Source organism: Lissotriton vulgaris, chromosome 8 (genome assembly GCF_964263255.1).
Source record: "Lissotriton vulgaris chromosome 8, aLisVul1.2, whole genome shotgun sequence".
NCBI lineage: Eukaryota > Metazoa > Chordata > Amphibia > Caudata > Salamandridae > Lissotriton > Lissotriton vulgaris.
Genome location: NC_141696.1, coordinates 550456219 through 550483893, shown reverse-complemented (window position 1 = coordinate 550483893; position 27675 = coordinate 550456219). Strand labels below are relative to the sequence as shown.

The 27675-nt window shown below is 44.7% G+C and overlaps 1 protein-coding gene across 1 annotated transcript in view; it reads left to right on the top strand.

Moving 5' to 3' along the window:
* ITGBL1 (integrin subunit beta like 1) overlaps positions 1–27675 on the top strand; it is a 1224736-nt gene that overhangs the window by 1178684 nt on the left and 18377 nt on the right. Inside the window, exon 9 of the mRNA XM_086934369.1 lies at positions 27247–27393. Within this exon, the coding sequence (XP_086790495.1) occupies positions 27247–27393 (147 nt within the window). The remainder of the gene's footprint in view (positions 1–27246; positions 27394–27675) is intronic.

Sequence of the window (27675 nt, the reverse complement as noted above, 5' to 3'; positions counted from 1 at the left end):
TTGGAGCTTTCCTGCCAAAAGTCAATGGCTTCACTGGTACTTTGTCCGAAGGCTCTCCAGCCTCTTGGAATCCATCTCAGCCAAAGTCTGCTGCCTTGTCCCACGGATGTTTTTTACTTCCATTTCAGAAACTAAGAGCTATTCCTCAGTACAGCTCCACATTCTAGTACAACCGAACATCACCAAACAAGCTGAAGATGATGCTGATGCTCTTACCGCTTTCTTTACTCACAGGCTAGGGAAGGGTACCTGTTGGAGGGAAACTGTTATTGGTAATGGAAGTGTTATTGAAAACAAGAGAGGAGGCTGAACGAAGCACAGTGCAAATCTGATGAGCACCAATACTTCTCCATTGGTTGCAAAGTGCATGTGCATGTTTGTTTGGTTTACAAAAAAGAACCTTTCTTGATTTATCTTTGTTCTACTTTGAAACATCTTGACAAGAGCTACAGAGAGGCTTTGGATGGTTATGCGAGATTTAATTTCTACAGGACATTGAAAATAATATTACTTTTCCATTTTATTTTATTCGCTATAATATTGACACACTTTTGTATCGTCCAAGAGGGCCTCCATACAAAAATTGGGCAAATTCTCTATATCACCTGATGTTCCCAGATCAATCTTTGAGATACTACAAAGATCTTGAGAGGTTTGATAATTCTTTCTGTTGTCAAAGTCATGAAGACGTCAAAGGATCCAAAGGAACTTTTATGGAAGCCAGCCTTGTACTATGGTTTTAAGATTGAAGACATTGTGTAAGTCGTGGTGCTCTATTGAATCTGATTCTTTCACTGGTGTCCTTGAAGAGAATAGAAATCAGACCTTAAATGCAACATACAGTTTTTAGGTGAGTTTTCCAAGTGAATTATCACTGCTATTAGTCTTCCCATTCAGGATAATCAGACATGAATTCTTTATTTAATTTTAGAGAAACACCATAGAACTCACTGTAGTCAGTGCCTAAAAGTCACAGGAAGCACCTCTTCAACAGTGGTGCTGCAATTGGAAAGATGTTAGCCCATCTTTTCAACAACAACAGAATCAATTTATTTGGAGTCTGTTACATATCTCGGACCATCAATTTCGTCGCCTCTCATATAAACATTGCATAGTAATGAGTCTGGCGGACGGGTTACTCCATTATAAATGTGACAGATAACCCATCCACCGTATTCGCAAGTACCATGAGATATAATGCACTTATAATTGGGCAGACAGGGTATTGTCACATTTGTGAAGGAGTAACCCCGTCCCCCAAACTCTAATTCATGACAAAAGTCAGAAGTAAAACTTTTTATCATACCAAACCTTTTCCCTGTATCCAACCAGCGCTCCATTGCGGTTGGCCTTTACATCTGACTTTGACTTAGTCTAGCGAGACCAGAAAACTGTGATTGGCACTTTGTGCTTTTTGGTGATAGAAACATCTAAAACGTTTTAAAAAATCATAACTGGTTCCATACATCGGATTTTTGTTGGTTTGGAGTCTAATTGTTGATTAAAAATGTCTATAGTTTTATAAATTGGAGTGAGTTTTTTTATTGTGTTGTGTTTTCTACTTTTTAACTGTTTTGGTACTGATAAATGCTGTACACATTTCTCTTAAATTAAGCCTATCTCCTCTGTGCTGCAGCTAACAAGGGTTGAGCTCATGCTTAAAATATTGAGACCTAACTGAATCTAGTAAGGAATAGTGGCATTATTACTTGAAGAGGATTACCATTCACTGCAACTGATAATCCACTTTCTCACATACCTGATAACCAGTTCTAAAGGGTTATAACTACCCAGGGTGTCAATTGCATGGAATCCATAGAGAATCTATATTATCTTTATGGTGTTATCTAAAAATACTCCTTGGAAATGGCAGATTTCTTCATGTATGAAACAGTTCAAATACATGGAACATAACTATATTTTGCACCTGAAACTTTACTAAATAATTCATACACTAACCAGAATCATAAAAAAAGGTCCTACGCTTCTCAGATGTAGTTTGCAGGGAGGAGGACAACAATGTGGGATTGTACGTAAATTATTACAGACAGAGTAGTAAGAAAATTCCTGATCAATACATAATTTCCATATTTGATGACCCATTGGACTGCTTGAAAAGACTGCCTGAAAAGAGCCAGAGGGTTTTCTGAATGAGACTATTGAAGTAGATATGACCAAATAAACACGAATATGCAAGGTAAAGAGAAGACCGCCTTCATTTATAGCGTTGGGTCAATTAATTCCGTTTTATGAACCGAGGCTTACTGGATCTCTGGTAGTGACATTCAACGTTTTATGCAAAAAAAACTTTTGGAAACCTAAATCCGTTGACAGAGCGTTTGCATCTGGATGACATCCTAGCGGTTGTCAGGGTTCAGAAAAAACACCAGATTAGATTACTGTAGCTGCTTGACAGACTGAAAGCACAGTGACTGGAGTTATTTATTTTGGATAACTGTAATTTACACGTAAACTGCAGCAGTGTCAAGAGAATTAGACACATTATGCCAGCAGAACGAAAAGCTGTTGATGCCACAAAAGTGGAATCCCAGAAAACGTGGCCAATAAAAATTCACTGAAGAAACACGCACGTTTCTAATGTGTCTGTGGTTACAGACGATTTGTAACCGGATTTATAAAAACATGCAGACCATTAGCAGATTTAATAAAATTATATCCGCTTCCAGAAATAAAGTGTAGGAAAAAATGACACACCATGTTACAAAATGTTTCAGCCAGTCTTTTGGTTTTAGATGGACTGTACAGTGTCAGCAAGCAACAACATTCTTATCAAGGGGCAAACAGCAGTCCCAGTATTGACTGCACAGCTATCATATATTCTTCATGTGGATACCAATCAGGATGAACTAGATGTGCTAAACCAAGGAAAAGATAAAGAAGAGAGGCAAGTCTCTCGTAAGCAGAGGTTTCTGTTTCAGAGAAAAACTATACAAAGCTGGTGAAGTATAATAACCCAGAAGTACACATACTATTAAGAGACTTAAAAAAATTGACTGTGCAAGGACGGAATGTAATAATAATGACCAGTGTACCGGTCCACAACTCACAAAATACAGAAAAGGGTCCTCTATGCATTGAACTTTCACTGATAATACCTGAGAAGAACTGTTGAGTAAAACTGCAAAACATGTACTTGCGGCATTTCTCGGAAAAACAAGTGTGACACTTGGAACGCACTGGACCCATGGATTCTCAGTTAATACTCGGTGTATTCTCTTTATATCCAAGAAGAGGGAACAAAAATGGATTCAACCTATCCTAATCATCACAGATCATATCACCAATATGCACGAGCTTTCACAACTAAAGATAATAAGATTAGAAGAACATCAAGAACAACTCAATATCACCCATTAGGAAATGCTAATAGGAAATACAACCAAACCATACTTAGGGCCGTATTACAAGTTTGGCGGTCCTCCTGTCGGCCCGCCACTGCTGTGCCAACAGGAGTACCGCCATGCCCGTCATTTGCCTGCCTGCCAGATTACGAGTGTAATCTATGGCGGGTGGGCAGTGCTGCGTTGGTCTCAGGGCAGTGGTCTGTTAGAATCATAGGAGAGCCTTAACAGCAGACCACGGGCGTGACAGCGCCTGCAGCACATTCCTCCACTCTGTGGCATGCATGCCACACTGTGCAGGAACGAGGGTGCAATTACAGGAGGCACAACATGTGCCCCCCTGCATGCACCCCCATGGTCCAGAAGCAGCAGGGTGCCCTGTTAAGGCACTCTTAGTCGCCTCCCCGCCACCCTTTTTATGGAGGGCTCACCGTTTTGTAACGAATCAACGCCTATGCCATTGAAATTCCAGACCTCAGAATGGTCCTTATTCCATCTGTTGGAGAATTGGCTACAGAGCTGATTGAGATACCTGGGATTCTTGCTGCACAGAAACTTTTATACTATGGTAAAGGATAACATCCATCCTGTTTTGAATTCCACAAAAGGAATCTTGACTAAATAGTTAGCGCTCCACCTGTCATTCTGGGGAGAGTTCAAATGGCTAAGATGGTGACAGCCTTGAGATTAAGCTATCTGTTTGGTATGCTACCCTTCACTATTCCAGCCAAACTCCTCTCACAGATTGACTCCATGCCTCCGAGATTAGCCCTTGACAAACTCCATGCTGCTGTGTCCTCCGGGCGCCTGCTCCTCCCTCATTTTTTTACCTACTACAGGGCTCAGTACGTGTTCCAGATGGCGTATCATCTAGCTCCACACAGCGAACTGCCTTTCTGGGTACTGGTTTGCCTGGGTCCACGCTGGGATTTTATAGCTGCAACATCTGCAGGCTGAGGGTGTTCCTAAATCTTTTGAAAGTCACGCTGTGTAGTACTGACCCCTACTCTCCCACTTCTAGAGCTTTGACACTGTATCCGTTCCCAACCACACATGAGGGATTGGTCCACCCCTCACTTCTCGCTCCGTTGGTGCAATGGGGGCAACTACAAAAAAAACTGGTGTCAGGACTGTATAGCCTCTTGGTGTCAAAACAGTTTTCTGAGCTTCTGCAAAGCCTCCTTCAGACGCAATGGAAAGATCGGCTACAAGTTGACTACACCCTGGAGCACTGGTCACAACTCCTGGCTTCTCATGGCAAGGGCCTGCTCAAAGCATATATGAAGTTTTGCTATTTTAAAGTTTTGCATGACTGGCATTGGTCTCTGGCTAAACTGCTCGAAGCCCAACTGTTACTACCTCTGACTGTTGGCGCTGTCACAGTCCAGGCTGCAACATTTTGCACATTTGTGGTCCTGTCCAGAGCTCATTACTTTTTGGAACAAGGTAGACCATCTATTGACAAACAATGTCAGACATACCATTCCACTTCGGGCTCTGCTGGCAATCCTCAATGACAACCTACGCCTGCTGGCGCTTACTTCACACACGATCCATTGGATATCATATGTACTGACTTCAGCTAAACTGTACACAACAGTCAGCGGCCTCAATGATCACTATTCTGCGTCTATCTCAAACATTGAGGATGATCTAGCCCCACTAAAGTTGAAAAGAACCCAAATCAAAGACAGAAACCCCTGGTTCACGGGATCCCTTAACAATGAGAGGAGAGTCCTCCGACAAGCTGAAAGATCCTTGAGGCAGCACCCCTCGGCCGCCCATCTAAAACTCCTCTGCCAGGCCAGAAATGCCTACAACAGGAACATACTCATGTCCAAAAAAGACTTCTTCAGAACCGCACTAGAGAAGGCCAAGAACAGACCCCAAAAGCTCTTCGAACTGGTCAAACACCAATGCAACAAATTGTCCAAAACTTCAAAAGAAACTCCCAAGTCTTATATCCTCAGAGGAATTATTCCTCCTTCTTCGCCTCCAAAATATCAGCCCTTGAAAATGAACTCAACTTCATCACATACCCCCAAACACCCCTTGACCCACATCCTCCAGCCACGTCGCCCCCCCAGGCTTCACCCAAAAGCCATGCTCACTGGACTGACTTCAAACTCTATGACAATGACTCAGTGTCCAAAATCCTATCTTCCCGAAACCCTAATAACCATTTTAATGACCCGCTTCCTTCCAACTGCCTAGCTGCCGTCGCTCAATCCATTATTCCTAACTGGACTACAATAATTAACGCCTCTGTCAGGCAAGGAACGATGCCCGACTCTCTAAAAGCCGGACAAGTCCTCCCCATTCTGAAAAAGCTGTAACTGGATCCAGCCTCCCCTGACAACTTCAGACCCATCTCCAACATCCCCCTCTTAGCCAAAGTGATGGATAAATGTGGGCAGCAGCAGCTAAGTCAACACATCAACAACTTCCACCTGCTTGATGACTTCCAATCTGGATTAAGACCAGGGCACAGCACTGAAGCCAATATGCTCCACATCATTGATGATGCTCTCCAAGCTCTTGACCAAGGCAAAACCTGTCTCCTAATCCTCCTGGACCTATCCTCGGCCTTTGACATGATCAACCATGAAAAACTACTTGAGCCCCTCAAATTCAGGATGGGTTTGGATGGCGCTGTTCTAGAGTGGTTCAGATCCTTCCTCGAAAACCGGTCCCAGAGATTCCTTGTCAACGGCAACCTATCTGCACCATCCCCGGTCACGGTTGGAGTCCCTCAAGGATCAACACTTTCCCCCACCCTCTTCAATCTATACCTGGAACCGCTTACCGAAGTACTATGCACTGCTAATATTTCCTATCATATGTACGCTGATGACACTCAGATCTACATCAAAACCTCGTCTCTCGAAGAGATCCTCTCTATGAATGAAGCCTTGAAACTCACTGTCCAATGGCTCTCATCCAATCAACCCAAACTCGACGCAAAGAAAACTGAATTTCTCCTGATCGCCACTCCTAACACCAACCCTGAGATTCAATCATGGATTAAGGCTATCACAGCCTTGAATTACCCTCCAACCCTAGTGGATTTGGCCAAATCCCTAGGAATCACCCTTGACAGCAATCTGAACATGTGGGACCACATCAATTCAATGGCCAAATCAGCCAGATTCCACCTGAGCTATCTTAGGAAATTGAAACCCTTCCTCGATACTCCCGACCTAAAAATGGCAGTCCAAGCACTTGTCATCTCTAGACTGGAATATTGCTGTGCTCTACCCTCTCTGATCTACCCAAGATCTCCGTGGCACCTCTAAAAGCCTGCCTCAACGCGCCGCCAGACTACTCACCGGCACAAGATAATACGACCATATTTCCCCGCACTTGAAAGCTCTCAACTGGCTTCCCCTCGAGGCAAGAATACAGCTCAAAGTAGCATGCATCATGCACAAGGCCTTATATTCTAACTCCCCTGCTTATCTGAGTCAGAAACTTGTGATTTCCGGAGGAATCAGAAACTCCGGATGTGCCAGAGACCTCCTGATCCAACCTGCATGCTTTCGGGAAAAAAAAACCTATAATCAGGCTTTTTCCGAGGCTGCTCCAAGAATATGGAACTCTCTCCCACCGGAGATCAGAAGAATACCCTCTCTGACTCACTTCAAAAAGGATGCCAAAACATTCCTCATGGGTAAATTTCTCGTTTCAACTTTGCCTCCACCACCACCACGGCCTTGATCTATAGCCATCTATTGCATCTCTTCAGATTAGCAAGCTCGCCCCATCAGACACCTGGGGCCTTGTAGCGAACATTGGTTAACGTAATCTGTAAATATGTTCTCATCTTGAGTATTTGGATATTTAACCTGTAAATACATGCCCTATCTCCCTCATGTACCCTGCTCCCTGCCCTCCTTCATTCAATCCGTAACTGGATGATGCTATGCCTACTCTGTACTTGACTATGTTTTCCTGTAAAGCGCTCTGATGCCCTAACGTGTCAAGTTCGCGCTCTATAAAGCACATAAATAAATTAATAATTAAATAAATGAATACTCCGTTGATGGTCTACAACCTGTACTTCAACTCAGGAGGACTGTCTAGAGAGCATGACAATCACAGTTGCACATGAATGGCTGATATATTGATTGAATGAACAAGAAATATATTTACTAACATATGGGGATCTCTACTTCTCTGAGTTTAATGACAGCTACCAAACAATAACCCTAGCTTGTTTATGGCTGCCTGCCAGCATTCATTGCTATTCTGGCCTATTTCTCTGCCTTTCGGCTTATATGCACAACTGCCACCATAGGCCTCCCCGCCAACTTCCTCTCACATGCCAATGAATAGGAACTTCCCACTTTAATGGGCATAAAGGAGGATCTACTGACTTAACTTCCATCCCTTCATATAACTGTTCACATGGGCGCCTACATCCACTTCCTCTCACTTTATGACAAGTTATCGGTTCTCACCCAATCAAGCATTCTTAGGGCCCTGGTGATCCAAATCCCCTCTTTACTTCCCCACCTTCGCTCTCATCCAGACTGTTATAGTCCCAGATCTGCGCTTCTCCACAGCTCGCACATGTCCCATTAGGATCATGATGCTCACCTCATCCCTTACAACACCATACTTCTTCCCGATTGAGGCGGAGGGTCTGGGATAATATCCAGATACTAAACGTTGGTATATGTTTTATGCTTTTCTGCATCTACATTGTTAGAAATGGGTAGCGTGGTGTAGAGCGGGCGGGCCAAACTCCGGAGGAAATGTGTAAAGCATCCGCGCAGCACACACAGGCGACACACAAGACACACTACAAAAAGAGACTCCACACCAGATTCGGTGAAAAACAGTATGTGTATTGTAAAATAAACACATCAGAAGGGAATCACAGGTGCAGATAAACTGTGCCAGCCAGCACCGGGGATTAATTCACTGGGGGACCATATACAGGGCAGCGCCAATCGGGCCGCTGCCAGAAACATCACAAGACCAAGGATAACTGAAAGTCCATAAGCAATAATGTTTCACCGGCCGTACCTACTGGTGAATAGACATGCACTTGGCATAAATCACTTAAGGCATTTGTCAAGGTAGGCCTAAACATGAAACCAGCCATGTAGGCATTAGGGAAAACAGTAGCATAAAGGCATTAATCATGAAAACACATTATGCATAACTTCAGGCATAAATCATCGTTGCCATAGCCTGGAATGGGAACCTCAGGTTAGGCATAGTATGCGGAACACCAGCATTGCAGCCTCAGGGGAAAAGAAACCATTAGCACTAGGCATAAAACACACAGTGGTCAGGCATAAAGCCTGAATCAACACCTTAGACTTACCGTCACAGTGGATCTGAAAATACGAATACATTAGGCATAACTGTTGAGCATGTTCTGCATATCATTAGGCACACCATACTCAGCTGGGGCCTAAACCACGGGAGCATTAAATTACCTTAGATCAGGCATTTTACGCAGGACCCCCACAAGGTAGCATTAGGGTAAAAGCATTGCCAGCATAAATACATTAGGCATACAAACAGTATGAATAACCTATTAGGCGGGAAAAGCATTAGGCATCAGCCTGTGGGCATAAACATAGTAGGCATGAAGCATTCTCATTAGGGTAAAAACGCTAGGCAATATCACCGTAGGCATTAGCAGATGCATAAGGCACCTCCTGCGGTACATGGGGCCTGATCATATTAGAATGGGGCAAACACATGAGGCTTTTCATCATTGCGCACATTAGGACAGAACATTAGCATAATGGTGCATCCCTAGTAACCCCCAAACTTCCTGTAAGCATTAGGGGGGGAAAGAAACCATTAGCTATATAACCACATGCGTTAGGCATAAGCAACATTAGCAGTAGACTTTATGTAAATACACCTGGAATAGCTGCCCCAAAGTTGCAGATTCGCTTCTGGCGCCTGGGGAGCCCCTACCTGAGGGCTCTCAAATTGCCAATGGCCCAAAATCAGCACTGCAAACTGGAGGGAAAAGCATTAGGTATCATCCTAGGTACCAAATGCATTATACAACAATATTATGCAATAAATCATATGGGGCAATAGACCTCCCCAGCATAAACACAGTTCGCCCCAACCGGGGGTACAACACTCTGAAACTGACCCCTGGCCAACGGGCCTCTCTCTGGGGCTCAAATGCCCTATGTCCACCAAAGTCAGGGCTGGCTGCAAAAACAGCAAAAGCAAAGTGTGCAAAGCACTGGGGCAGGGCAGGAGTGTCTCTCACTCCTCTCTCTCTTCTCCTGAGGAGTACAATTCCCCCAATACGTTGCAGCTGCCGACTGTCAACCAAGCAGGCAGGGGGGAATCCCACATACCCAGATCCCCTCATAGCGCTTTAGAATCCCAGCACTGCAGACGTCCGCTCCTCTTCTCCTGGGCACTGTTGTAGCGCCTTGGCAGCAGGCAGAGCACAGTCAATGTAAATATGGCACTCTGGCAGCACCCCAATGCAGCACACATGCAAGGGAATTGAAATATAGCACTTTGACAACACAGCGCTGCAGGCGTCAGCTCCTCTTCCCCTGGCACCTTGAATATAGCGCTTACGAGGCACTAGGTCCCACTAGAAGCTTCAGGGACAGAAGATAGCATCCCTGTTCTGGTAATCAGGAAAACAGTGCCCACCAGACACTAGAATGCAGGCAGAGCAGCACAGTCACTTCAAATATGGCGGTCACCATGCGCTAGGTGACTTACAGTTCCCGGGGTCCCACCGGTGGGAGTAGCCCCCACGCTCCTCACCTCCTTGGAGTGCAGGCAGTCAAAGTATAGCACTCATGAGGCGCTAGGGCAGCAGAGCAGGCAGGCCAGGCTGGGCAAGATCAGCAGACAGTGGGCACTCATCAGTACAGGACAGCAGCTCCTAGAAGCAGTCACCTCCCATAAAGTAGCACTCATCCTGACACAGCAGTCTTCACTCCAGCAAAGGCTCTCACTGGCCCTGTCGACAGCAGAGGGGTACAGATGGGCTCAGGGGCCAGCACACAGGCCCATGCGGCAGTACCTCCTGGCAGAGTGTCCCCTCTCATTCCAGTCCACCCTCAGTCTGAGCACATTGCGTCTCAACTGCTCTACATATACACCCCTCCTCCCACCTACCAGAAAGAGCTGGAAGCTTCTAGAAGGTCCCTGGCAGTTCCAGCCTCACTGTCACTGGGGGAGGTGTAGAGCACCGTGCCACTTCAATCACTAGACCGCCAACCCACCTCAGGCAGGCGGCATAAGCAGACAGAAATGGCGTCCATTTTAAAAGTGACATTTCTGCAATGGTAAAAATAAAGGTGCGTACACCATTACACAGCATTTATTATTTTCCTCTCACACCACACATAGCATATACATTTCCTACCATAGGAGAGATGTCTCCTAAAGGGGGAGGGTCCTAATATGGTATGGTATGGTATGATAAATGGTATTTATTAAGCGCACATTCACCTACGGTATCTTGGCTCTAGGATGGGCGAGCTATCTAAACCTGGTCTGGGGAACTCAGTTGAATGCAGATGAAAAGAGCCAAGTTTTCAAGGATTTTCTAAAATGAGCGTGGAAGGGAAGAAGACGCAGTGGAAGGGGGAGGGAGTTCCAAAAAGAGGGGTCTGTGAGGAAAACCGCAATCCTCCATGCTTTTTCCGCCTAAGGAGCAGGGGGTGAGGAGATTGTGAGTGGATGAACGGAGGTCGCGCTGAGGAACATGTCGATGTAAGAGGGAAGAGATGAATGCGGGTCCCTGAGAGGAAAGAGCTTTGTGAATCAAGCAGCCAAGTTTGAAAAGGCTGCGCTGGGCCACTGGGAGCCAATGGAGGCTCTTTAACAGGGGCTTCGTGTAAGTGGATTTGGGCAGTCCATGGACCAACCTGGCTTCCTGGTTCTGAATAAGTTGGAGACCTTTTACTTGATATGCTGGGATACCCACGAATAGTGAATTCGCATAGTCAATTCGCAAGATAACCAATCCCAGGGTGACCTGAACAAGAGCTTTGTGGGAGAGAAATCTGCTGATTTTCCATATGCGACGCAGATGATAAAAGCAAGTGGAAAGCACAGTCTTAATTTGTGCCCTCATTGAAAGATCTTTGGAGATAGTAACCCCTAAGCTCCTAACCGTGTCAACCGGGGATGGAGAGGAACCAAGTGAGCGAAGCCAGAAGAGCGAACTCCAGGGATTGTCGTGGGGACCAGTGAGAACTAACTCCGTTTTGTCAGGGTTAAGTTTGAGTTGATTATGATTCATCCAGGAGCTTATAAAATTCATTACAGAGTGGACATGTTGTATAGAGGACGGAGAAGAATCAATACTGAAGATGATCTGAAGGTCATCCGCGTAGTTAAAAATGGTGACCGATTTTTGTTGAAGCTCCGAGATGAGAGGGCGAATATAAAGATTAAAAAGAAGTGGTGAAAGCGAGAAGCCCTGCGGGACTCCACAGGTAAGATGTTTTTCCACTGAGGAGAAAGGTGGAAGGGACACAGCTTGAGTGCGATCCTGAAGAAAGGAGGCGATGCACTTCAGTGGTAGCCCCTGGATGCCGGCGTGCTCGACACGTTAAAGTAAGATGGAATGATCAGCCGTGTCAATTGAAATTCTGGGTGCTTTTAATTGTATAACAACTCATGTAGCAGAAAAGCTAAGTGAGAAAAGCAAACCCAGAAAGCAAAAATTGAAAAGCTGGTTCGATCAGGCTTGCAGTAGCACGCATGTAGCCCTGTTAGAGGCTCTGAAAGAGTGTGAGAGGGACCCACAAAGGATTGCTATAGCGAGAAGGGCCTATAAAAATGCTACCAAACAGAGGAAAAATGAGCTAAAATATATGGCATGGGAAGAACTAACCGAACCGAGTGTTCTGAAAAGTAGCACTCGATTTTGGAAAGTAATAAACAGTCCATTGTTTAATGAGACAGATAACACAAACAAGGACTGCCTCATTGCCCCAGAAAAATGGGTGGAGCATTTCAGTGGTCTTTATGCTGAGATAAGCATATCCCCCGTTACAACTAGTGGGGTGAATATACAATCTGGGAAAATCATTTTCACTGAGGAGGAAATATTAGAGGCATTTGAGTCCACTGCAAATGGGAAAGATCCAGGCCCGGATGGGGTCCCTGCGGACCTGTATAAGGCGGATCCGAAGTATTGGGCAAAGATTTTAACCTCTGTTTTTAATGCAGCTGTTAATGTTGGCCTACCTGCGTCCTGGGGTAAAGCAGTTATCGTCCCAATTTTCAAGAAGGGCGCGAGGGAAGATCCGGCATGTTATCGGCCGATCTCACTCTTAGACTCGGCTGCGAAAGTTATGGGAAAAGCTGTTTTAAATCGATTGACAGACTGGTTGGAAGAGAATAATGTTGTCTCGGACCTGCAGTATGGGTTTAGAAAAGGAAGAGGTACTGCTAGCCAATGTCTAAATTTACACCTTCTCATAGGGAAATATACAGTCGCAAAGCAGGGGGACATACACCTAGCTTTTATTGATTTGTCGACTGCTTTCGACCATGTAACTCGACAAAAATTATGGACTTCCTTGTGTGACATGGGGCTGGACCCTGTATTAATATCTTTCCTGTGCCAAAGAAGAGACCCTGTGACTGTTTTTTATTACAAATCTTTTTATCAGATGAATAATTATTTTAATGTTTTTTTAATAATTTAGATTGTAACCCTTAAGGGAGGTACTATAATAAATTGTGTTAATTATATTTTTTATATCTTTCGTGGATTTGTTTATTGAACAACGCTTGGGTATACAGTATGAAAAGTGTTCTATATTTCTTTGCCATTATAATTCAATTGATAGTTAGGACTCCCCTAAGACCAACACCCCATCACACGTCTTTTCTCAGTCAGTATCTCTGACCCCTTTTTGTAAAAATAAACCACAGGGTCTCTTCTTTGGCACTGTTTACTCCCCTCCCTGTGTAAATTACCAGGGGAACCTTCCAATAAATTTGTTGTGTTAATATCCTTCCTAGCAGAAATCCATGAGAATACCAGTGCAGCAGTCCGCTACAACGAGAATGGAAGTCTTACCGATGCATGGCCTGTAAAGCGGGGGGTACGGCAGGGCTGCATTCTGGCGCCCCTGTTGTTCACGCTTTATATAAACAATGTGGGTGATGCTCTAACCCTAGTAAATAAAGATATTCCGAGAGTTGGTTCAAAAAAAATTCCAGCTTTACTTTATGCGGATGACGCTGTTTTGCTAGCAAGAACGGCAAGAGGTTTGCAATCTCTTTTAGATTGTTTTATCAATTTTACGGACTTTCTAGACTTAACAACAAATCTGAAAAAATCACACGCTATGACAATTCGTGGAGGGCGGGCAAACAAAACATCCTTTTTCTGTAAAGGCCAGGTTCTCATTAAAGTACCTACATTCCCGTATTTAGGTGTTGTCTTTGATGATAGAAGGTCGTGGGTAGCGCAACGTGCTCTGAAAAAGAATATATTAGCGAGAGCAACAGGTGCCTTGTTGGGGTTTGCTAAACGATTGGGTTGTAAGCCCTTACCGGGTCTTGTGAAAATTTATGATGCCAAGTGTGTACCCATGGTCCTTTACGGGAGTGAAGTCTGGGGTTATTTGAACATGTCTGAGATCCAAACCACAGAAAATGTCTTTTTAAGAAAATTGTTCTCGCTCCCCCAAACTGTAGCTGCGTTTAATGTCCATGAAGATCATGGGGTGGGTTACATCTCAGATCAGATTGCTCTAGCCCCGTTGTTGGGGTGGCTTAGAGTATGGGCGCAGCAAGCGCCGAACTTAAACCAGTTAATTATTCAAGACTGTCTGTCTTTAGACAGGGCCCTGGACATCCCTTGGATCAGCTATATTAAAACTCAAACTGAGTTAATGGGAGAATCCTGTGGCTTTGAGCAAAACTGCTATTAAAGCTGTAAAGGCCCTGTTTTTGAACAGGATTCAGTCGCAGAGAGAAGAAGAGGAACTGGTGAAACTATCAGTGAGGAGTTTTATAATGTTGAGTATATGTAAAGATATCCAGCCGTACTTAACTTATATAAACAAGCCGTTCCATCGCTATGTGATGATAAGATTTAAGTACAATATGCTCCCATGGTTCCTATCCTACCCAAAAGGTTTTGCGGGAGGTGGGACACTGGGGCATTGCCCATGTGATAATTGTTCTGATCAGAATACCCTTCACATGATCTTTTTTTGCAAGTTTTATGTTCCCCATTGTAGAAAATGTATCGTCCCACTGTTTCGGGCCAAAATGTTGACCAAGTCAGACCAGCTCTGACCTTTTTACAAATGCTTGGGTCTCCAATGGTCTGTTTTGGGGTGGCAAGTTACATTATTGGGGCGATTAGGAGCCGAAATAAATCATTGTTACCTTAATTTCGCTATAGCCCCCATGTGTCTGGGTGCTTTTTGAGTAAGTTTCTGTGGGTGACAAAGTGTTTTTAACTGTATTTATTTTAGCCAAATTGTAATTTTATAATGTGTTTAGAGCTACCTGTAGTTTGTATATAGTCATCTAAAATGTGAAAATTGTTAAATGAAATGCTGTACTGTGCTTTGATGGTTTTAAACTTTTTAACCAAATAAAGAAAATTCTGATTCTGATTCTTCATTCTGATTCAACCGTGTCGAACGCCGCCGACAAATCCAGGAGCACCAAAGCCTGAAAGATGTTCTGATCCGCCCCCTTCTTAACTCCTCGTCAACGGCCAAGGCGATAGACTTGGTGGAATGCTGGGGTTTAAAGCCGGTCTGATGGGGGTCAAGGAAGAGAGAAGAATTTTATAAAGTTGCTCAAGCAGCTACCCACATAGGCTTCCAAGACTTTACCCAGGTAGGGAAGGAGGGAAATTGGATGAAAGTTGGAAGGAATGTCGGGATCTGATCCAGGTTTTTTCAAGATTGGAGAGACCACCGCCGTTTTAAAGGAAAGGGGGACCACTCCGGAGGAGAGGGAATTGTTCAGGAGGGCTAAAGGGGGTGTAGGGATATTATGATAGATCTCATGACTGATATCAGGAGGGCAACAATCCTGAGGCGAGCCCGATTTCACCTTCCCTAAAAAAGAGAAGAAGATGTCTTCAGTAAGAGTAGGGAATGCCAAATGGAATGAGTCATTAAGGGTGGCTGTGGGGGTTGTGGTGTAGTGATAGCAACCGGAATGCTGGATTTTATTGTTGTAGTTTTATCAATAAAATAACTGTTGAGAGAGTCACAGAGAAGGTGCAATGGGGAGATTTAATGATGATGTGGTCAGGTTTAACCAGCTGATCCACAATGGAGAAAATGGTTTTAGATTTGCAACTGGCCCCAAGAATTTTCGCCGAAAAATGTGCTGATATACCTATAAAAGGCAGAAAACACACACACTTTGTACTGCTAACCAGCGCCAAAGTGTCCAACATCCTGAACCCACCAATTCCATCACAGCGAAAGGGCTAGGAAAAAGGCAAAAAGTTTCGGGATGACCCTGCAAGCAGGACCAAGCCCAACTTACATTCTGTAAAATTGTGTTTCTTTTGCTAAAAACTCAATAAAAAAGATTCAAACACAATTGAACATTAGCAGCATAGAAACATTCACTGGGAGACATTATGCCTAAGAAAATGTGAATACTGTGAGCAGGGTAATATTTTAAGTTTGTTTAAAAATGATAGCAAAACTTCCTCAAGGGCGAGTAACAGGAATTTGACAAGTGGCTAAATACATGTCAAATTTTGAAAAGACAATGATCGACCAGAATGGTTTGGCAACAGTGTCTCTGTTAAGAAGGAAATATCTGGTAAGTAATCTAAAATGTGGTTGCAAACTTTGATACCGTGTTGATGAACGTATCTAACCTTACGAAGCAGGCATTTTACCTCACCTCTATCATGTGTAGTAGCATATGTAGAATCTGTAACAGCATTACCTCTGATAATAAAATGGAGGAATAAATTGTGGCCTGCGAGCACCTGGCAATTTGCCTGGCCTAGGTCTGGCTGGTGCACAGAAGAGTAAAGATGGGCATGCTTTGGGTGTGCCTTTAAGGGGCTGCCAGCACAGCCACTTCTTGTATCTAATGTGCGAGAAGCAGCTCTGTCATGCAGGATGATCTATCAAATCAAAAGAAATAGTAAAGGGATGGAAATGCAAAACAATTGGTGACTAGCCTCTCTTACTGCCATCATCAGGACTTTCCTAGTAGGGTTCTTTACTAGGGAAAATAGAACAAACTAACAGATAAGGTTAGAAACACAACTCACTCTGGGGTATAGATTCAGGGGGTGGGTGCTTGGGGCATGACACCCTCCAAATAAATACATTCTGCAGTTAGTAGTTGGGTCTGGGGGACCTGAGTCGCGTCCGTAATATCTGTTTTTCTTGCTACCCTGATTTCACTAAGAGGTGTTACATTGTTCATGTTTTGGATCAGTAACTTAAGTATATTTAGGACATGTTTTCCAAAAAAGTAATAAATCTGCACCCTTAGGAGTACTCCTTGAAGGGATGCAAATGTACTACTTTTTAGAATTTACAAACATTGACATTAGTAGGCTTGGAAATTAACCCTAACCTCAGGTTTCCAGCATACTACTTACAATCAAACAACCGAAAGGTGAAAGGACCAATACTTGCAAGTAGTCTAACCACTAGCAATGGCTAGAGGTAGCATTGTTAACCATTGTTTTTCACCCATGGTGCCACTCTAGAAAGAGGGCCTGATTTGGGATTTAGCAGATGGAGTAAAGGTAGACTGGATGGGGGAAGGCTTTAATGCCTTTACTTTAACCACCAAATTTAGAGATGTCCGCCAGCCCCCCAACATCTCTGTACATTGAAAGAAACTGCTGTTATGTTTAATGGACAGCTCCATCAAGCATGATGGCTGGCCACCAAACTTTTCAAGAAATAACCTCTAAAAGCAGGAGTTTATTTGAGAAAAAAAAAAACGAACTGCCCATACCATAGGAGTTTTCTCCCAGGGTGTGGTGGCACGTCGCAGCGATGACATTAAAGAAAAAAAGTTTTGCTGTGTGGCGGTGTGCGATTAGATTTTGTTACTTTTGAACTTGTCACCTAAAGACTTCTGGAAACATTTATCAGCTCAAAAAGAGTTCAGTAGGAAACTTGAGCATCTGCAGTGCTGTATAGGGCCAAGACTAATGTAGCACTAAAAGCATTCCTCTCAGAATTGAGAATTAGGGGTAATTTAGAGTCTGGTACAATAAACGAGCAGTTTCCACTCCATCAAACGCACTAAGGTTTCAACTCAGAGCCTCAAATGTCAACACCATCCGAAACCTCTTAGGGCCTCACTTAGGAGGCCTCTTGCACCGTCGGAATATCACTTTTTGTGATGTTCGGTGGCGCAGAAGCCTGCTCCATATTTAGGAGGCAGCAGTAAGCCACTTTTTTGGCTTAATGCTTCCTCGAAAATATTGTCTCCTTTAACATAGTTTTCTGAATTATAGGGGAGTGCAATGGGTGTTGCTGGGGGCGTTCCCACGAGAAATCATAATTCTGAGGCAGCGCCAAAAACTTACGCCTCCCCAGAGGAGGCGTAAGGGAGGCACAACGGGGAGAAATATCTTTATTTCTCCTAGTTTTTCCTTTTTCTATGTGTGCTGAATTCTGCAGCACACATAGAAAAAGGAAAAAGCCTCTTGTAATTGTTTTTGTGCAGGAAGGTTTCTCTTCCTGCACAAAAATAATCATCCGCTCAAAGCAGGCAACCTTGTACCATGGTGCAAAGGTGCCTGAGTTGCCACAAGGTAGCCTATTGTGCTCCGGCGCAGGGGAAAAGGACAGGAATATGCTGTATCTCATAGATACAGGCGCATTCCTGCCCTTTTCCTTTGCCCTAGGGCAGTGCTGCAGGAAGGCCTGCTGCGCTTCTCTATGCAAAAACACAAAAATGAGGCCCTTAATTGCCAGTCCACCCCCCAGAGGGCCACATGCTTTTTGCTTTGGAAAGTCAGCATATTTAGAGTAGAGCTTCTAAAGCATATTTATCCTGCCATTCTACCAGGCAGAAAAATAATCAATGGCCACCAGGTGCAGGGAGAAATCTCCCTGCAAGACAAGCCCACTGATTTCTTTTTTATTTCAGAGAAATAAACCCTCTCTTGGGGAGCTTGTTGGTGCAAAAAAAAAAGAATGCCTAACTTGGCAGCTGGCCAGCATTCTTGTTTTAAAGGAAAACATTCTTATTAAAACACTTTCTGGTAACACCTTTTGTGTTTTTGGGCCCTTGCGGGCCCCCCCTAGCCGCAGGTACCGCCACCACCCAGGGGTTTAAATTAAAAGAAGAAAGTGGGTGGGTCCTGCCCCCCCCCCCCACACTGCCCCATGGACCACCACCTCCCCAGGGCAATTTCAAACTGAGGATGGGGGTCCATTGTGGACCACCGGCGACCAACACCTCCCTGGGTCTTCAAACATGATGGGAGGGTTGCCGCGCAGCCCCCCTACTGGTACCCTCCTTGGCCCTGGGGCTCACCACTCCCCAGGGCCAGCTCCAGCAATGTCCTGGGGTGCCAAGAAGCCCTCCTGGTACCTCCTGTAAGTGCTAAACAGCGGAATTCCTGAGCGCTGGCCGGAGGCCCAGCCCCCTTGCTGCACCACTCTGCAAATGCAACTACTACTTTATAGTTAGAAATTAGCATTTAAAAACCCTAGGAAATTCACTGAAAACACATAGGTTTCAGGGATGTTATAGTTAGTAATTAGCATTTTAAAAACCTTTGAAATTCCCTGAAAAAAAACGTAGGTTTCAGGGACGTTATAGTTAGAAATTAGCATTTAAAAAACCTTAGAAATTCACTGGAAAAAGCACATGTTTCAGAGACGGTATAGTTAGTAGGACATTTCACTCGTACAAAACCAGAGAAATTTGGCTGTTATAGTTAGTTAAGCTAACTATAACTCGCACCCCCACAATGCACTGCTGATGATGTCACATATTACATCGCTTATGACATGATCAGTGACATTACTGAAGACTTCATTGATGACATCTCAAATGAAATCACTGATGACATCCAGAGACTGTGCATTTTTTTTAAATTTAAGAATGCTACACATAGATACGCAAAGGAGTGGGTGCATGAGTGTCTGAATGGATGATTTAGTGTGTGCATGGCTTACTGTATAAGCGAGTAATTAAACATGTCTTAGTGAATGCATGGGTGAGTCACTAATCTGTGTGAATGTCTGTATCAGTCTGTCAGTTTTTATGTAAGTGGCTGCATGGGTTAGTGAGCAGCTACATGAGTGTCTATAGGGGTTAATGATAGGCTGTCTGAGTACCTGTATTGGTGCCTGAGTGTCTGTGTGGGTGTGTGGGTGGGTGGGGGTGTGTAACTGCAAAACACACAAGATGATGGACGGAATGTTGCACATTGGCAAAACATTCACCCCCAGTCACAGATCTGGGTTTAATCCATCGTTATTTTGCTCACCACGCCACCCCAGTTCAGACATGGCCATATGCAAATCAGTCTGACCCTGTGCCTCATGGGAACAGTCCAGCCCGAACTGCCAAGCCATTTCTTCCCTGGACTGGAACCAAGCATCCTAGGACCGGTTTCTGGCTATCAGCCGTCATCAGCCAGGATAGCTTGACTCCAGTGGCGTAGTGAGCAAGGGACCTACGTCTGAACATACCCTTCCCACATAGGGCGAACAGCAAAACACTCAAGATGATGGACTGAATGTTGTACATTGGCAAAACATTCACCCCAGTCACAGATCTGGGTTTAATCCATCGTTATTTTGCTCACCACGCCACCCCAGTTCAGACATGGCCATATGCAAACTAGTCTTGACCCTGTGCCTCATGGGAACAGTCCAGCCCGAACTGCCAAGCCATGTCTTCCCTGGACCAGAATCAAGCATCCCAGGACCGGTTTCTGGTTATCAGCTGTCATTAGCCAGGATAGCTTGACTCCAGTGGCGTAGTGAGCAGGGGACCCACGTCTGGGCATACCCTTCCCACATAGGGCAAACAGCAAAACACACAAGATGATGGACGGAATGTTGCACATTGGCAAAACATTCACACCCAGTCACAGATCTGGGTTTAATCCATTGTTATTTTGCTCACCAGTTCAAACAAGGCCATAATCAAATTAGTCTTGACCCTGTGCCTCATGGGAACAGTCCAGCCCAAACTGCCAAGCCATGTTTTTCCTGGACCGGAATCAAGCATCCTAGGTCCGGTTTCTGGCTATCAGCCGTCATCAAAGCGATACAAAAGGGGATGATGGACGGAGCGTTTGAGCAAATCAAACACTCACCCCCAGTCAACTGATCTGGTTTTAATCCATCACCATTCTTTAGCTCACTCAGCCACCCCTGCCACTTTGTTAGGGCGAACAAAGTGGCAGGGTATGCTTAGACGTGAGTCCCTTGCTCACTTGGCCACTGGATTCAAGATAGTCTGGCTGATGAGGATTATGAATCCGAAACCAGGCCCAGGATGCTTGTTTCCGGTCCAGGGAAGACATGGCTTGGCAGTTCGGGCTGGACTGTTCCCATGAGGCACAGGGTGAGACTGATTTGCATATGGCCATGTCTGAACTGGGGTGGCTGAGTGAGCTAAAGAATGGTGATGGATTAAACCCAGATCAGTTGACTGGGGGTGAGTGTTTGATTTGCTCAAACGCTCCGTCCATCATCCCCTTTTGTTTCGCTTTATCAGCCGCCATCAGCCAGTATTGGGGGTAACTCCCTGCATGGATGTGTGAGTGAGTGATTCAGTGGGTGTATAGGTTCATGAGTGTGCCTGCGAGGGTTTGTATGAGTGAGTGAGAGAGTGTGCATATTGCTGTGTTGGTGAGTGAAAGGATGTCTCAGTGGTATATGTGTGAGTAACTATATATGTGAAAGGCAGTATATGTGAGTGTTGGATTATATAACTGAGTATATGTGAGAGTGGCTATATGGATGAGTGTGTGTGTCAGTGATTGCATAAGTGAGTAAATATGTGTTAGTATCTGCATGAATAAGAAGGTGGTGTGTGTTAAACTGTATAGCTGAGTAAATGGCATTGTGATTGACTCTTTGGGTGACTGGCTAGTGTGAGAGTAACTCTATGGGTGAGTGGTGGTTTGTGAGTATCTATATAGGTGTATGAGTGCATGTATCAGTGGCTGTATTGATTGGTACTGCATGTATGAGTGACTGTATGGGTGAGTGGATGTGTGTGTAGACCTATGAATCAGTCAGTGGGTATGTACTAACTGGTATTGGTGTGTCTATGGTTTCGAGAATGGTAGTCTGTATTTTAGAGTGGGTGTATGAAAGGTTATATTAGGGTGTAAGTAGGTGCATCAGAGATTAAGTGGATGATGTCATCTGTGATGTCATCAGAGATGTCATTTGAGATGTCATGAGTGATGTCATTAGTGATGTCACTGAGCATGTCATGAGTGATGTAATATGTGACGTCATCAGCAGTGCATTGCTGGGGCGCGAGTTATAGTTAGCTCAACTAACTTTAACTGACACATTTCTCTGGTTTTGTACGAGTGAAAGTAACTATAACGTCCCTGAAACCTGTGGTTTTTTTCAGTGAATTTCTAAGGTTTTTTTAAATGCTAATTTCTAACTATAATGTCCCTGAAACCTATGGTTTTTTCAGTGAATGTATGTGTGTGTGTGTGTGTTTGATTGTGTGTGTGTGTTTAGTTTAATAAAGTACCTTTTCACCCATCTGTAGACTTCATTAGAGCATCTGGTACACACATGTATAGTTGAGTAAAGTACCTTGATACACATATGTGGTGTTAAGTAAAGTGCCCTGACACCTATGTGAAGTTAGTCAGTGTAAACATTTACCTTCTTAATATTTTCCAATGTTCCTGAAGTCAATACTTCAACATACAATCCCATTAAAGCATTCCACACCAACAGAGACTTGGAGCAACTTACACTTCTTCAGTAATAAAGTACATTCCAGAACTCAGTGTACTTGGACCCAATTCACAAAAGCATTTGCACACTTAGGGCACATTTACTAAAAAATCGTTCAACCTAAGTTGATGTGCTGCATTGTATTATGAATAGGCAGCATTGTAGAGCCTAATCTACTAAGGTATAATGTTGCTGCTCTTTCCCCTGGAGCAAACTGTTGCTTGTATTGGAGTGGATGCCTAGCACCACTTGAACACCTTTGTACTAGAGTACTAATGGGTTTCTATGCTGTCTAGCACAGGTTTTGTACTGGAAGGCAAGCCTTCAGGTACAAAATACTACGCCTAGGCAAAGTTAAAAACTTTTCACACAGTAGAAATGGGCTGCCCAGTGCAGCAGACATGCAGTTTTTGAAACCTTGAAAGAAATTAAAAGGCTTTCCAAATTAATGAGTCCCTTGAAGAGGAATATTTCTGGTGCATGGCCCTGTCTACCATCGCTAGTAAATACCACTTTGCGCAAAAAACAAAAGGTGGTAGCATGAGAACATGTAGAGATAACACTACGCAGCTTGTAGTGGGAGAAGCAGGTTTATTACAGAACACTAATGTAGCACCACCGATGGGATGCTCCCACAATATAAAGTTAGAATTGTTTTGCCATAATTTGAAATTATAAGTACATTTTAAGGAATATTACTTTTTAAGTTAATGCGTTTTGAAGTTAATGTATAATAATGAAAATTCGATATTCTTACCTTTTTTATGATATTGTGGTTTTCTATATGTCTTGTCAATATGTTTGACTTTACACACAAAGTACATAAAGTCTATATGCGTTTCCTCTATTTCTTTTGCCAGTATTTTTGCTACCCATTTTTAGGTCGAGCTGGAGTAAGCATCCGTAGGATGCTCCAGTCCAGCTCGACAACTATAGTGATCGACTTCGGGGGGATTAGGAGGACAAGAGGGTGCCACGCGCTTTAACTTGTGGATTTGACCTCGTGCACGCGCACGTCGGCTCCGTCCACATTCACAAGAATTTCCGCGCCGTGCACATCCCCACACATACACACATGCATGCGCATACACACACAGACACTCGCTCGCACACACTCTCTCTCCCCTCCCCCCCCCCAGTCATCACACACGCATACACACACGCACGCATACACACAGACTCCAAGACACATACACGCACGCTCACACGCATACAGAGCGCCCCACGCACACACACATGCCCCCCGCCCTCGCAGCTCAGCAAAGGCCCCCACTCACCGGTACTCGTCTCCAGGCGAGGGCTCGTTGCAGGCCGCGGCGGTCTCTTCCTTCTGTGCGTGCGAGGCTCTCTCACCTCACGGGAGCCAGCCCGGGCTTCCGGTGTGTCTTCACGTCCCGCCCTCGGCCTGCCTGACTTCCGCCCGGGTCTCCGTGTCCGGATGCCTCGTATGTCTCTTTCTGCCTCTCTGCTTGTTTGACAGGCCAGCACCTTGGGTAGGCTGCCGGCATGCTCGGATCAAACTCGCGGGCGTGTTTTATTTTTACAAGAGCGATCGCTTTCGCACTTTCCTAGATCGCTGCTATTGGCAATGCTATATTTCCCAGCATGCCATTAACATACAGGTAGTAGTTATGTGTCAGCCGACCTGGCGCAGTATAACAAGTGACCATAACCGCCAAGTTTCAGCGGTTCCTACTCCTTGGTATGGACAGCTGTCTCCCGGCTCCGACACTGGTGAGGTGAACTATTTATGAATCGCAAAGCTTGCTAGCAGTATACATTTGCTTTCCCGGTTGAGCTCACACACGAGGCTCATGCCGGCTTGTTAGCTTCCAATACCGCACTGCCTACTATAACGTCAGCTCGTGTATGAAGGCAATGCTTTTCTGACTGAGTAGGAGATCCATGATAGAGGGCATACTTGTCCGCCCTCATTTCACTTAGCAAGGGTCTGTTTTCCTTAACCGCACGCCCTGCTCACAGCCAGGGACGTCTTCACTACTGCCGACTGCCTCCGATCGCTTTCAGTGCATAAGGTTGCACTTACCTTCTCCAATCCGAATGCAGACAGGTATTAACATGTCCAAGTTGAACTGTTATACCGACCCACCACCACTGCGGCCCACAATTACACACCAAAAATACAAATACAGAATATTTTGCCGGATAGGTGAAATTCTCTATTTGTGCACCGAGGCTGAACGCTTGATTCAATGTGTGCGCACCGCTTATTGGGTACTTATTTTCATCACCTCCTCCGATGACCCCTGACATTGTGCTGCCAGGGTGATTTCCTCCCCAAGGACGCCTCCCGTGGTGCGAGCAGCAGCGACTCTACTTAGGAAGTGAGGTGTCGATTACACTTGAACCTTGACCCCCCGCTAGTGAGGTGGTGATAGTCCACGCAGTTACATAGATTGACTTACACCCAGCAGCAGTGACGCAAGCCAAAGCATAGCATTACAGTCTCAGTGTCTCTAGGTAGACATATAAAGCACCCCAATGCAGGGCACAGCGGTGTATTTCATCTTCACGGGGCACAGTGCTCTAATTTATTCAGAAGCCTCTAGGCGCTCACAGACAGGGGGCCAGGGAACACTGTGCTGCCCTTTAATTTACAGACAGCGGCCAGGCAGCCCTACTTTACCATTAATTCTAGAAGGGAGCAGCTCTGGTGCCAAAGAGCATGCTGCCGCCATTTCATTTCATTTTGGGCGTCTATAGGTTCCCAAGCGTCTCCCCACATCGCATTTCTGATCACCACAACAGTAAAGTCAACACTTAGGTTACCACTGAGAATGGCCAATCAAACTAGAATCACATCACCGTACAGGGTGTAGGATTTAGGGGTTGTCCTTAAGTGTGGTACATACACAATCCTGTCCATAAACAAGCATTTGCAATGCAAAAGGTCTCGAATTTGGGACAGTTTAAGCTATTCGCATTGTAAATGACAATACATTTTATCTGTTTTAATAACACGTTCATCGGCGCGCTCCATGGTGAAAGCACGTGCAGGGCCCTTAACGGAGGCAATGAATTAATAATGTCTTTATATCTGGTCACTGCTTTATTTAGTGTCCGCCATACGTTTCCTCGACCATGCTAGAAACCATTTTACGCTGTTGTGGCGCTCTAATTTCCGCCGTCTCATATTTTGGATCGGCACGTTACGTGTGATCATGGACTTGTCACAAAGAGGGTGTAGATTGCCGCTAGACTAGTGAAAGGTCTCTTGCTGTGGATGCGGTGTCCACTCCCGGTAAACATCCGATACTTTTTGATTCTGGCAGGTCGAACGCCGCCTGATTGGCAAATCTGTTTAGTGGGTAGTAGTCCATGCAATGCGAAATACAAGTGTGGATTGGTAGACAATGGTCCCACAATCTCTTTGCAGACTAACTCCTAGAGTCAATCACAGGTGACCAGACAACAATGGAGAGGGTCGCATCTTGTTTGGTGTTGGAGGCGGTGAATTTAAAGTGCCTCAGTCCCGGCAATGCCCCTTTTTAGGCGATGAACAACATTTTATAAAGTGGTAGGTCCGGATCACTGTAACCTGTATGCTGTATGATTAATGAGTGTTCATTGGCTACGTAACCCTAGGGATAGCTCTGCCATCTGAAAGCTGACCTTGCCTGCCAATCTGTGTTACTTGTTTTCTGGTGGTCACTGTTTCTGTATCCCAAGGGCCATGTACATCCCGATGTGCTGTAAAATAAATTTGCCTCCAAGACCGAATCCCTGCCTTGGTGCAAATTGTGCACTAAGGGTTTCTACTTGTTGAGTTTGGAATTGACTGTTTCTCGCAGCCTTGCAGACGGAAACGTGAATGTATGTGTGTGTGTTTGGTGTGTTCATGCCTGGACGTGTGTGCACATCTGTTTATGAATCGCCTGCATCAAACTCCATGAAGGAACTTCACTGGTTACCTCTAAAACAGAGAATAGCCTTTAGGTCCTTGTACATGGGCTTCAATGCACTTCAGGGCAAGTGCCCACTACCCCTACAACAAGCATTTGCAATGCAATAGGTCTAACATTTGCGAGTGATTAAGCTATTGGCATTGTAAATGACAATGCCTTTTATTTATGTTTTAAAAACCAACACGTAAATAAAAGGCATTGCCATTTACAATGCCAATAGCTCAAACTCTCACAACTGCGAGACCTATTGCATTGCAAATGCTTGTTTTGTTTGTGACAATGCTAACTAACCCTGTCTTCACTTAAACCTTTACTATCCTGCTTGGTAGTGGCATATAGCAAACAAGCAGTACTTCCACACGACTGTTGCGAAATGACTGCCTGCAGCTCACCATTTTCGACACAGGAAGCAAATGCTATTTATGTTAAAACTGGTTTGTGACGTAGTTCGCATCGGCATATCAGCAGACAAAAATAGTCGCTCAGTTCAATTCACTTGGCTGCGTGAGCGCTACTGTGGCCGTGCGCACCTGAGTAAACGCTTTCCTGTTTATAGTGAACGGCACACAGGGCCTTATTTATGAAGGCCTTACGCCGCCGGTGCCTAGCGTCACTTTTAACATGGGGAAAAAGTGACATACCGGCGGCGCAAGGCCTTCATAAATAAGGCCCTAAACTTTGAGAAGCAAAACTTTAGTCAATAAATGCCGTGATAGCTGTAACGTGAAGAGATTACTAAAACAGGCCTCGGTGCCCATAGTTAGACGCAGCAGAAGACTGAAGGCTGATAAAAATGCAGATATTTAAGTATTTGGTTGTCAATGAAACGCCCTAGGGTCGCAGTTGAAAGAACGTCAAGGAATACTTCTTTCGGTTTTCTGCCAACGTCGGCCCCAGATTTATCATGTTTAGCCAGCTCATTATCTTTGTAGTTAATATAAGCAATTAGGTGCCAGTTGATTAATGCGTAGAGGTTCGGTGTCTCCCACTGATACCCAGCGCGCCATCCCTTATGCGTATATGACTGACCACCTTGTGCGCTCTCTCTCTTCACAGACCACGGCATCTGTTCCTGCGGCCGGTGTATCTGTGAGGATGGATGGTTTGGGAAGCTGTGCCAAAGCGTGAGAAAGTGTAACATGACGGAAGAAGAAAGCAAGGGCTCGTGCGAGTCCGCGGACGGAGTTCTGTGCTCGGGAAAAGGTAAGCATCCCGAGTCGCAGGTTGTATTCATATATATTTAGCATTATTTTTTTTATTTTTTATTTTTTACCCTTTGATAAACTCATTGTAGTTGGCTAAAAGAGACCTCAGACGCCACTGTAAACATGACTAAGTAGGGGGCCTCCATGTATTGGCTACATTACCAGATATCTATTTATTTATTTATGGGGAAGTTTTGTGTAGCGCTACACGACACATAGGTCACCTCACAACGCTAGAACAGATAAGAGAAAAATGCAATGCAAACGCAAGTTCATAAAA